The 13760-nt window shown below is 41.3% G+C and overlaps 1 protein-coding gene across 2 annotated transcripts in view; it reads right to left on the reverse strand.

The window, feature by feature from the left end:
- Positions 1-1646: 1646 nt before the first annotated feature.
- The window catches only part of man2b2 (mannosidase, alpha, class 2B, member 2), a 67365-nt gene continuing 55251 nt past the window's right edge, over positions 1647-13760 (reverse strand). For both annotated transcript variants that reach the window (XM_060851587.1, XM_060851586.1), the window contains 2 exons: positions 13290-13407; positions 1647-3943 (listed from right to left, as the gene is read on the reverse strand). In XM_060851587.1, coding sequence (XP_060707570.1) covers positions 3849-3943; positions 13290-13407 — 213 coding nt within the window. In that variant the 3' untranslated portion in view covers positions 1647-3848. The remainder of the gene's footprint in view (positions 3944-13289; positions 13408-13760) is intronic.

A 13760-nucleotide genomic window follows, 5' to 3' on the forward strand; every position in this document is an offset into this window, starting at 1 on the left:
TGGCTCATTATCTATTTTCCAATTCTGAATTTTTTTGATAATAAACATGCAAATAAATATTATGCAGATAATGAGAAGAGCAAAACTTGTAATACGTCATTTCACAATTGTGATAAATTATGTATCGTCAAATTCAAGTTCTATCATTTGATGTCTTAATTACTAAGACCTTTCATTGACTAATATGGTTTTGGAATTGAACAAACATTGATCTAAAATGGCGATAATGATCACCTGAACATGGATTGAGGGAAGTTCGGGAATCCAATGTGTAATAAATAAAAGGTTCTTGGACTGGACCTACCAATTTAACTAAAGATACTGAAACTAGTCAATGAATCAGCCATTAAGAAACTGGCACCTTCCAGGTTAATTTGAACATGTCCAATAAGTGACACATATTGGGCACAAAGTGGATAATCCAGCTTTGACAAACACTGCAGCCAAACTATTCGAAATAACCTTTTTTTTAGCTTTTGCTTTTGAGCGGCAGAAGGGAGAAAGAATATGGACTTGTAATGGCAGGGACTGGATGCCTTTTCCTCCACTTCCTCATCAACATCTTGGAAACAGCACCCAGTGGAAAAAAATAATCATTGGTTGAGAACTCAAAGGTATCTATCGATTTTGCTATTGATAAAGATAAAAGTCAACCACTGAAGTACTGTGGTCTCAGATTAAAAGCTAACATCGTGTTTCGTCCTGTCTGTGGATGAAACACTCTCATCTTTAAACATTATGCCTGTGTTGATACATGTGTTTGATGTCATGTTTTATTATTTTTACCAGGGTCAGTAAGTAATAAAAATCCTTGTTCTTTCACTGAAAAAAAACCTTGTAATTGGCTGCTGAATTTTGATTAGTACTACATTTTAATTGAATCATGATATAGCTATGTGCTAAAAATAAAGAATTTCTAGCAACCAACTGGGAGATTAAAAATACAGGATTGTAGTTCAATTATCTCGGCCATTTGTAACATTATCTATAAGGATGGTGTAGAGGCCACTTTGGAGTGGCTTCTTCAACTGTTCACGCGTGAGGTTATGAATACTGTAAATACCACCCATAGGTGATGCTAAGAGCATTTATGTATAAAGAGGGCCTTGTTGGTTTTGTGCTCTGCCTCTAGCCGAGAGATAAGGCTGGGGTGGGAGATGGGCTAGGTAATATCAAAATGGGAGGGACTAACCAACACCTCCCCAAAGTGACTATCAGTCCAGTTGTATTGCCAAAGAGAACAGTCCTGCTTCTCTGACTCTACAAAATCCTGAAGGCTTGACACTTTTTGGTCCTTTTGATGATCTACCTTTTGAAGAATCAGAAGTTAGGTGGCTTAAACCTCTGATTTCAAAACAACAAAATGTTCACTTTGAAGTGAGAACAAACGTTTATGTCAATATAGAAATGGTCTTGCTCTCATTTCAGGAGATAGTCCAGGGTGAATAATACATAGGCCTCAACCAATTTAGTAGTTGGGCACAGATCACTGCCTGAGGAAATACATTATCATTAAGCTTCTTTTAGGCCTAAAAACATGGATGCAAAATTGTTCAACTTGTGTCAGGCTTTCTCATGCATCACATACACTTTGTAAATCTTTAAAAGGCTAATCAACTCACTTGGTAATGAGAAGAGGCCAAATGCAAATTCACAACTGGTTTAATCTGCGATTGTTAAGTGAACAGAGAAAGATTTATAATAATTTTTACCACACAATGATAATTGTCTAAAAGTCCTTGCAGCAGAATGGTGAAATATGGTAACCTTACTTAACCCTTTCTGTTCAATGCTACCAATGCATTTAATGTGGTTTGGGCCTCATCAAATCTTTGAAACTTGGGAATCTGCCATCCCTGACAACCCTTGTCAAATTCATACTGAACTGTCCATATGTTCCTTTCTTCTTTTTGCTTATTCTGACCACATGAAGTCAAGGCTGTCCATCTGAATATTGCCCTATTTAGTGACAGCCAAATATACTGCCAAGTAAGCTGGCTCCTACTCTCTCCTTCACTGTGCCCCCCCTCTCAACATCTCCCCTCAGCCAAGAATAGATTCTCAGCAGGGCACAAATAAGGTTCTTCCAAAGCTAGTGGGTGTGGATACTTGTGAGGAAATGAGAAACAAGAAAATAAATTGCATTCTGTAAATCTCCAGTAGCTGGTTCATTAACTGATTGACTCCTCATTGTTTTGGAGTTGAAATTGATCATACTCTTTCCTGAGCACATCTTATCTTTGAAATATTCTGTTTATAGACGACTAAGTCACCAACGGAAAGTTGATTTTAAGATGTAAACTGCTACCCACAAAGACAGGGCGAGAAGGCTAACTTTTGGATAATTCCACCTACGTTGTTCCAGTTTTCTAACACACCAATAATATCGCCAAGATTGAATAGTCAAGTAGACTTCAGTGCACACTTGAAGACATGTCGAAAAATGTGACAATGGAAAAGCACAGCATGCCAGGCAGCATTCGAGGTGCAGGAGAATCGACCTTTTGGGCATAAACCCTTCATCAGGAATATGGAGAGGGAAGGGAGATGAGAGATAAATAAGAGGGTGGGGGCTGGGCAGCAGGGGGTAGGTGGGTGAGAAGTCATTAGGTGGAATCAATTGGGGGTAATTGTGACAGAAATGTTCCCTGAACTGTTCTGCAAATTGGCGTTCTGTTTGACCAATGTAGAGGAGACCACATCGAGAGCAACAGATGCAGTAAATGAGGTGAGCATATGTGCAGGAAAATCTCCGCTGGATTTGAAATGATCCTTTAGGGCCTTGGACGGAGGTGAGGGGGGAGGTGTGGGCTCAGTGCTTGAAGATGTGTGCCAGTTAAAAATATAATTCAGTCTCAGATAGATGAGATCTGTCTTATAAATAGGATTACATTAATAATACTCATTAGCAATGATTTGAGTATGTGCACCCAATGTTCTCAATATAACAACGAAGGTCAATATTAGTAATAGATTGTCACGAACACGATGGAACCAACTGAAAATGTGGGACATAAAGGACAGGGTGATTGAGCAGGAATGTTTTATGATAAAGTGTCCACAAGGCAATAATGGATTATAAAGCAAAATACTACAAATACTGCGATCTGACAATCAAAGTAAACACAGAAAATGCTGGAAATGTTCAGACAACGTTGGTGGAGAAAAAGGGAAAAAAAAACAGAAACAAAGTTTATGTTTCTCATTGATGATCTTTCATTAACAGGGATTCTATTGAAGGATCACTGACTTGAAATTATATTTCCATTCACTGAGGCAATAAAGGATGATTAGGATCCAGTACTTTACATAACAATACTAGAAATTACACAGAAATAAATCGTATCTGTTGATAAACAAATCAGGAGCTCGAAGTTTCTTCAATAATGATTGAAACCATGCATTAATATATCAGAAAACATTGCATGGGGCACCTGAGTGACTGAAAAATTGATAACATTAGGAGAAACCAGCTTCTGATAGTCGAGCTGCATGCCAAAGAGGAATTTTCTAGAAACCCCAGACCAACAGCGTTTCTTTTATAGTTATCTGAAAATTGGTCAATGGTATGCTTTTCAGTAGCAACGTCTTGCAGTATGTTTCATCCTGATGCATGTTCTTCAATCCTCTTTTCATTTATTTTAAGGTTGGTTTGTACATTCACATGTCCTTTTGCCTCCACTTGCCACAATATTATATTTTCTATTTTCCTCCAAATTAGATAGAGATGCTACCTGGTCATTTATTTTACTTCAAGCCAGCAACGAGAATAAGCTGCAACTTGACACGTGAACTTGCACGATACAGTCATAAGTTTTTAAGAAGTTGATATTTTCTTTGTAGTTTTCCTACTCTTTAAAATATACAAAGAAAGTTCGCAACTCCTTGGGTCGAATAGTGATGATGAAGTCTTTAGTTAGCCACCTTTTGTCATTTTTAAGATCTACAAAAAAGACAAAATTAGGTATCAGAACATATCTAATGTTTGAAAGCAATTAATCAGGAGCTTTATGCTATCACACAAAGACCTACTACATCTGTTACTTTTTTATAGTTTCTTTATTTTTCTGCCTTTATTTTCTACATTTTATTTTACTTTTCCTGTTTTAAGATGGCTCCAGCGAATGGTGATGCTATACAACACTTCTCACTGTATTTTGTAACAAGATACACATGACAATAAAAAAAAAACAAATCAAATAAATAATGAAATAGCAAGACCTGAAACAGTGACTTTGATTCTTTCCCCACAGATGCTGTCTGACCTGCAGAATACTTCCCATATTGTTCATTTATATTTCAGATTTTCAGTTGTTATAGCTGGCAGCAGGGTGAATTAATTGCTTTACTGGAAGATACATAATAGAAACAGTAATAAATGCCTTTATCAGTTCCCGACCTTTTTGAATGATGAACAAATACTCTGACAGTCATAAGTCACACTGTGAAGGGACAGGTATGCTGCCACTCAATTTCATTTCTTCAAATCAGAGGCACATGTAGCATGAATTACATGGGCAAAATGGCCTCACTCTATGCTGTAAAGCACCATGTCTCTACAATGGCACTGCTGACAACACAGGGAGAGAATAGCTTTGTTAACGGTTGTAAAAGATGACTGTGGCCATGAATTTTTATGTGACTGCTTCCTTCTGAACAGGAGCAGCTGGAATTTGCAACATCTCTAGTTTGCTGCCTACTGTTGCAGAAGGAAGGTCAACAAAGCTCTGGATTCCAAGCTGAATGCATTTCATTCTTTGCTGCTGGACAGAAACATGGCTTCAAGTGGAAGCTGCCATTGACTGTACGTGTGTCACGTAGCAGATGAACCAAAAGGGTTCAAAACGTTGTGGCGATACTCACCTTTTACAACTGTTAGCACAGCTGTACTCGCCCTGCGTTGCACTGGTCAAAACCTGAGTCATTCTGCAGCACTTTGAAGCCACTATTAAACATTATATGATGGCTAGTGGCTGACACAAGGTATCCACTGTTCACATGACGAAAGATTCCAATAAAAAGTTCTCACACATTTGGAGGTTAACTCAGTCGGCCAGATGGCTGGTTTGCAATGCTGAATGACACTGTTATGGACTAGGCTAGACCCTCTCAAAATATTTCAGAAGATAAGCCAGACCCTATCTTTTCTAGTTGTTTTAGGCAGATATCAGGTGGATATCCCAGGAGTGATGCAGCTGGTCAAACTACTTGGCTTCAAGTAAAACAATTTATTTACACACTACCGAATGAAACACCAACAAAAGAAAACAGAAGTTAGAATAACAACGATTTGAAAACCCAATCGACTCTATCGCAACTTAATGTGCTGTTCCAACTTCCTGCAACATCCCCATATACACACCCCTTGGCAAAAAGAAAATCAAACCCAGGTTCTTACAGGAGAGATGTTGAAGAGCGAGAGAAAAAGAGAGAGAGAGAGAGAGAGAGAGAGAGGGGGGATCAGGCAGGGATCATGTGCTGAAGCATGGAGCCTCTTTCCAGTGCAGTTGCCTCTAGGTCCCTGGCTAAAACTAAACCAAACTAGAAAAATCTCTGAACTGGGAGAACTGGCCAATCCCCTTGTACAACTGTTTTAAAAAAAACCTGAAGACCTTTTCCCCGATTGTTGCCTTGGGCAGTATCTGTTAGCCATTAGCAAAGACCCAAAAACCCAGACAAATTGGAACCTTTTACAATCCCTCTTGAAAAAAAACAAGAAAAACATAACCCTGTTAAAGGAGCAGCATTGTCACAACACCAACAGCGTGGGTTCAATTCCTGCATGGGCTGAGCTTACCACGAAGGAATCTTCTTCTCAGCCTCTCCTCTTGCCTGAGGCATGGTGACCCTATGGTCTGCTAAGACTATGGCGACTTTATCTTTTTACTTTACCCTCCCTGTGCATCTGCAATGCTAAGATAAAAGTCATCCCAATAGAAACATTCCAAATAAAGTTATAAATCAAACCACGTCACTATGCCAAAGAATCAGCCATGTGTGCAGTATTCTCTTAGTGCAAACTGTCCATTTAGGAACTGTGAAATGAAGCTATGAATGTTATGGATGAGCCATTTAGATGTTCCTGTCCTCCAGCTATGACACAGTACTACCTTATTAGCTCCCAAGTTGCTGATTTTCACTTCAGAAGAGGGCAGAGGTTTTAGAGGCAGACTCAAAGCAGTTTTGATCCCAAAGACCAAGTACTGGACTTGATCACCTGGAGAATCGTCTGTGTTGGAGTGTTGGCAGAGATCAGCAAGGCCTAGCAGTGGTAGGAGGACATCCTGAGTGGGAACAGCGGGTTCCGAACATTTTGAGTCACTCACTGGTGCCCCTACAGAAGCCCTGGTCATGTGTTGGATGACAGGTTGCAGAACTGTTGAAAGAGCTGCAAGGCCCTTTCAAAGTTGGTATCCACAGCCAAGCTGGCAGTAGTCTAAGCTTGCATTACTTCAGTCTACATTTGCACAACAGCATCCAGACATTGAGTGCCTTTTCCCTCTACTGCCATAAGAGCGGAATCATTGACCATCTGATACTTGATTGCAACTGGGTCGATAAGGGTTCCCAAAGAATTGACCACCTTGACCTTGCTGGAAAAGCTGTGGGCTCCACAGTACATGGAAATTTCACTGCCAAGTTGCTCTAGGCTCCTGCTCCCAAAACTGGATAAGCCTGACAGGAAGCCCGCAGTAGGTGTACCGGGAGTTGACCAACCATCAGCTTTTCTCTAAATCAGCCCAATATTGGACATGGTGTGTTTCAAAACTCAGGTCCCCAAATATTATTTGGGTCTTGGGATTAATAATCTAGCGATAACATCACTAGGCCATCACTTCCCCACTCCTCTTCACATGTCTTCCTGTTCTTTTACCTCCCGTTATACCACCTCAATCTAAATTGGGCTGCAGTTCTTGGACTTTCAGAATGAGAGCTAGGGTTGTGGGGAGGGGAGGAAGAGATGTGCAGGTTTACACCACCAATCGGAATAGTGTTTAAGGAGAAATTGCAATGTGAGGAAGAGGATTACGTCCTGCAAAAAACAGTGAAGGAAGTTAGAGGGTGCAGTGCAATGTGTTAGGTTGATATGGCTGTCATGGTTAAACAGTTAGCCACATGTGGACAGGAATGTGAGATTTACAACAGTTTTAGGAACTGTCAAATGAAGCTGGAATGTTATGGATGAGTCATGATTAGAAGGTGAGTGTATGGTTTTCAGTCAGGTGCTTGAGGTTAGTGATACCATTGGCAGGATATTGGCTTGTAAATATGTATTCACTGACCTTCTGGGACTGCATGCAGGTACTCAGATAACTAGCACTAATGATCAGAGCTATCAACTTCCACTGCCTTGCTATGTTTGTCTGCAGGGCTTTCTAATAGCTCTCCTGTCTCCCCAGCAGCCTATGTTCTTGTCATGTCACAATCCTTAACAGCTTTGTAAACCTAACAGGAACATCTCACATATTCCTGTCCACATACAGCTAACTGTTTAACCATGGCGGCTGTATCTCCCAAACACATTGCGCTACACTAAGTAACATACTTCCCTCTTCCCCGCAGAACAAGGTTATACATAAGCAGCAGCAGCTGGAGGTCTGGCCTGGCTTTCTGTCCCTTCCACCTATGGAGGAGAAGATGCTCACCATCAATGCAATAGCAGAGAGTGAGGCTGTTGCCAGCTGTAATAATTGGAACCAGGGGCAGGTGGATCTCATTAACTATGAGATCCTTGATTGGATTATTAACCTGGGGCAATCAGAGACCCCAGGCTGACAGATATAAACAGGAAATTTGCCCCTCTTCCATGGTTACGTTAGAGCCCGGGTGTCTGTGGAGAAGGAGCACACGGTATCCGTCAACACCTTGGAGCTGTTCAGGGAGAGGTGGGCGCCGCAGAGAGTGGAGTGCATTATTTCCCAGTACAATTCTATTTTGATTTAATCCCTGCCCTCCCCTTCACTGTTTGATCACAAAGCGTTGCCCTCTGATGTGAAGGGCACTGCTTGTCACTGGCCACTCGGGTGTTTCCTTTCTTCTTGGTGGCGGAAATTGAATAAAAATTTCGTACCCTTTGTGTCTTTCAGTGTGTCTCACACCTGCCCATACACAACATAGGTACTGGGGAAAAAAATAAGCACTAAAGAAATAGAAAGAAAAAAATGAAACAGGAGATTTAGAAGCTTGCCTCAGTCTAGAGACTGTCTTGGAGCTGGTGGTCAGAGCCCATGTACTGTACCCATGTAAACAAAGGGTGACTTGCTGAAAGGATACTGGGCTCTGTGCAAACAACTCATTATCTGTTGCTGATACATAATCCCAGGTCACATTCACTTGTCCACTGGTCCAACAGCACAGAGCAGATGTGGAAGAGCTGGACTGGCTTTTTAACCCAGACTTTCAGTCTGCTCCTGAACTTTCTGTCAAATTACCATCAGCAGACCTGATGATCATGCCTTGCAAAGCCTAATCCAGTCTATCACAGCTTACATTAATATACCTTGAAGGTTCAGTCATCCCTCTCTCTCTTTGCACTTTTTCATACCCCAATTAATCCATTCTGCACTGACACAAACATACTTTCCACATGTGATGTTGTTCCAAACCCTCAAAGTCACCTTCAACAAATACTCTCTATCCATTGGATAAATAAATGCCAATATTCTCTCTCCTAGGTGAGCATTCCACAACTTATTGTTTCGCTAAGGCCCATTGTTACAGCTAACCTGAGAATGCAACTTTTAAAAAAAGGTTTTACACATGGAAAAAGTGAAACTATCATGGTATTCGAACAGATGAAAGACTCAACAGACAACCAAGGTATTTTTCAATGTATAATTTCAGTTATACCACATTGTAAACTTTTGCTATAACTTCTGTGCCTTACAATTGTGTCCTCCACAACCACCTGATGAAGGAGCGGCGCACTGAAAGCTAGTGTGCTTCCAATTAAACCTGTTGGACTGTAACCTGGTGTTTGGTGATTTTTAATTTTGTACACCCCAGTCCAACACGGGCATCCCCAAATCATGACAGAATACTAGTGAGAGCCAGAGAGCCAGTGTGGTGTCTTTCCTCAGGGTATCGTCAGCAACACCCACAGAGGAAAAGGGGCTGGAGATCAGAGAAGTCTCACTGTGCAGGGAGATAGGAATCCCTCAGTCACCTGGTGTTGGAATTAAATATCAAGCACCTATATGGCATACAACACTTAAGGTATGTTGATTTCATGCCAACAACATCTGAAATAAGATTCTGTGCACAATGGTTCCTTCAAGCATTTTACAAACAGGATACAACAGCAGCAACACCCAAGAATGTGTGAAATACAGGCAGGCATTTCAAGTGCATGACTGCAAAAAGGTTGGAGGAAGCTGTCTCAAGTACAAGTGGCGTGATGCCCCAAGCCTTCACAATAATGTGCTCTTCAGTGGGACGAAATTAGATTAGATTACTTCCAGTGTGGAAAAAGGCCCTTCGGCCCAACAAGTTCACACTGACCTGCCGAAGCATGAGCCCTTCTTCAGGATTCCTGCTCATGCCCGAAACGTTGATTCTCCTGCTCCTTGGATGCTGCCTGACCTACTGCGCTTTTCCAGCAACACATTTTCAGCTCTGATCTCCAGCATCTGCAGTCCTCACTTTCTCCGTTCAGAAGAGGAACAGAGATCTGAGTAGCCTTCCTCCAGTGTGGCTAAAACCACACAGATAGAACTGCTCAGAAGGACAAGAGTTGTTGCACAAGGAGCTCTATTACAACCTTATATTGCTCAGACTCTATTACTTATTTGAGCCCTTACCCATACTAATCTTGCGCATATCTTTCCTGTCTCACCTATTTTTTAGATTAGATTAGATTGTTTACAGTGTGGAAACAGGCCCTTCGGCCCAACAACTCCACACCGACCCAGACCCTTACATTTACGACTGCACCTAACACTAGGGGCAATTTATTTCTGTTGCTGTTTCTACTGCTGGCCATTATCTTTGCTATCTGAGGTTCAACATAAATAGTAGCACAAATATAGACCGCAACGATCTGATCTTCACACCTCTAAATGCCTTCAAAGTATATAATGTGACCATTCAGCACAAATACCATGAAAACACTACTGGCCACAAAGAGATATTAAGTAGCAATGACCACATTTCCCCAGGATATCGCCATCTCTCTCAATTGTGACAGATTCTCACAAACTTTCACAAACATCTGTGGCCCCAATGTTAAGGCAGAAATCCCATGTGAATATGACTGAGTAATTAACATCTCAAGCCACAACTGCCTCTCCCAAATGCAGAACTGGAGAAACAAAAAACATAACAGGATACAAAGAACAGACCAAAAAATGGGGAGAGAAGTATGAGAGTCAAAAGGAAGAGAGCATGAACATAGATGTTGCCTGCTCTCTACGGCACACAGGCAACAGACATCAGCAGGGGCTCACAGTTCAGTTAGTCAACCAAGGTGTTAAAATGTGCATTTTATGGAGAGAAATGGAGAGGTCAGAAAGGAGAGGAAGCAAGAGTGAGTGCATATTGGAGAACAAGGAGCATGAGTACGTAGCATGTAGTGCTAGTATGAGTTGACATAAACACAGGAAACTAGACAGGACAACTTTCAGAAAAACAATTTGTGGTACTTAGTTGCACTCAAATTTCCCAACATCTTTCCCATTCTGAAACAGTGACGACATTTCAGGATTACTTGGCTAGCTGGAAGATGCTTTACAAAGACCTAAGGGCATAAAAGGGATAGTAAATTAAAGAAAGGGCATTTCAATCTTCAGAACAGCACCAAAACCATGAATTATTTGGTCAATTTTGTGGAAGCTTCTAAATAGTTAATTCAACATTTCATTCTGGAAGTTTTAAGATTTTAAATATTTTAATTAAGATGTTATTTTAGAATCATAGAATCCCTCAAGTGCAGATACAGGCCATCTGGCCCATCAAGTCTGCACTGACTCTTACAAAAGCATCCCACCTAGATCCACCACCAATCTATCCTGACATCTCCCATGGCTAATCCACCTAACTTGCACATCCCTGGATACTACAAGGCAATTAAGCATTGTCAACGCAGCTAACCTTCACATTGTTGGACTGTGGGAGGAAACCACATAGACACGGACAGAACATGCAAATACCACATAGCCAGGTATCCAAGGCTGGAATCGAACCCGGGTCCCTAGTGCTGTAAGGCAGCAGTGCTAACTACTGAGCTACCATGCCAACCATGACTATTAGAAATGACAGTTACCAAATACGCTGGACAAAAGCCTTTTCAGAATGCATTTTCTGTAATTAACAACCAACAAACTGAGATTTCACACAGCTTTCCCATCTAACGTGTTTTCAAACAGAAAGTGATTAAAACCTTTAGATTAGATTAGATTAGACTTTTTTTTTGATTAGACTTACAGTGTGGAAACAGGCCCTTCGGCCCAACAAGTCCACACCGACCCGCCGAAGCGAAACCCACCCATACCCCTACATTACCCCTTACCTAACACTACGGGCAATTTAGCATGGCCAATTCACCTGACCCGCACATCTTTGGACTGTGGGAGGAAACCGGAGCACCCGGAGGAAACCCACGCAGACACGGGGAGAACGTGCAAACTCCACACAGTCAGTCGCCTGAGTCGGGAATTGAACCCGGGTCTTCAGGCGCTGTGAGGCAGCAGTGCTAACCACTGTGCCACCGTGCCGCCCGTCTGTGCCACCGTGCCGCCCGTCAGATGATGGTCAAAGGTTTCCAAAGATGTGCAGGTTAGGTGAATTGGCCATGCTAAATTGCCCACAGTGTAGGTCATTAGTCAGGGGTAAATATAGGAGGTAAAAACAATGACTGCAGATGCTGGAAACCAGATTCTGGATTAGTGATACTAGAAGAGCACAGCAGTTCAGGCAGCATCCAAGGAGCAGCAAAATCGACGTTTCTGCCTGAACTGCTGTGCTCTTCCAGCACCACTAATCCAAAAAGGGGTAAATATAGGGTAGAGGGAATGGGTCTGGGAGGGTTACTCTTCGGAGGGTCGGTGTGGACTTGTTGGGCTGAAGGCTCTGTTGCCACACTGTAGGGATTCTAAAATAAAGTCCATTGTTTTATGTTAGGTAAAGCTTAAAATGCATTGTTTGCACAAATGAAGTAAAAACAAAAACATCTCAAACCACTTTGTTCCTATTTTTACATGGAATAGGCAGAGTACAATGATGAAACCCTATTTTGCACAAACAGCAGAATTGTCACAAGCTCTGAGCAACATCAGAAAGTGAAAGCCTTCTCTCTCTGGGAATGGTAAACAGATTTTCAACAAAGATTGTTAATGTTAGTCAGGTAACAGCATTGCATTGTAGATCTATTCAAAGGTCAAAATTCCAGGATAGAGATATTAAACAATGCTGCTCCAACTATTCATAAATAATAGATTAGATTACTTACAGTGTGGAAACAGGCCCTTCGGCTCAACAAGTCCACACCGACCCACCGAAGCGCAACCCACCCATACCCCTACATTTACCCCTTTACCTAACACTACGGGCAATTTAGCATGGCCAATTCACCTGACCTGCACATTTTTGGACTGTGGGAGGAAACCGGAGCACCCGGAGGAAACCCATGCAGACATGGGGAGAACGTGCAAACTCCACACAGTCAGTCACCTGAGTCGGGAATTGAACCCGGGTCTCTGGCGCTGTGAGGCAGCAGTGCTAATTAAGGAATGTTACATGTCTTCACTAGGCTGTTCACCAGGTAGATGTTGGGCAGGTAATCCATAGTGAAAATCATATACTCCAGATGGAGCAGCCTTGATGATATGCATAATTTCTTCTTTGATATATAATTTTTATTTCAGATTTTCAACATCTATAGGAGTTCATTTACCAAAATGTAAAATGTTATTTTGGCAGCAATGTACATTATGTGCTAAATGCAACTGTTGCTAACACAGGAAATCTAGTCAAGAAACATTGATGGATGATTGCTAATTGTTAAAATGAAGGGACAGAAGAAAAAGAACAATCCAAACTGGATATTGTACATCACACCTTGTTCATTTATTATTTCTTCAGAAGTAAGTCCCAGCATCTCAAAATAGGTGAATAGTTGCGAAAGCTTCCGACTGCTCGTAGATTTGAATCAAAATCATTTGAGAAGGTTAGTGTACTTTGCAAAAAGGCAAAATGTAGTGAGAAATGGTACACTGCATTTATATTTAAATGATTTGGAGATGCGTTCCTTAATTGGAAATATCTTTCAATGGAAGTAAACGTAAGTAACTCACCTCCACCATCTTGTTGTGTTGTTTTCCATTTCCAGCGTTTGAGTGTGTTAATGTTCCAGATCCCTGTGAGTGAGCGTTCTTCAATAGATACCACCGTTCCCAACACCTTCAGCAGATCCTGTCAGCGATTTCATTCAGAAAGAGAGTTTAGATTATATCTAATTAATGGCAAACTCGAGTGACAGACAGTCTGCAAACAGATTTTGAAGCTCAGTTCAGTTTATGAATTTAAAAACGTTGACTTCTCGGAAAAGTTGTGCACTACTGCTTATGTACATTTACCCCACACTGTTTCCATCCTTACATTCATGCTGTTTACATTTGCAAGATTATGCACTACTTCCTCAGCGACAATGCAAACAGGAAGCTTAACACACAGCCATTTAATAATCGAACTTTATTTTCTAGGCATAACTGGAAGATAGGAAATAGACAGATCACAGCATTCGAAATCAGATATCAGAACTGGAG

Source organism: Hemiscyllium ocellatum, chromosome 36 (genome assembly GCF_020745735.1).
Source record: "Hemiscyllium ocellatum isolate sHemOce1 chromosome 36, sHemOce1.pat.X.cur, whole genome shotgun sequence".
NCBI classification, from domain to species: domain Eukaryota; kingdom Metazoa; phylum Chordata; class Chondrichthyes; order Orectolobiformes; family Hemiscylliidae; genus Hemiscyllium; species Hemiscyllium ocellatum.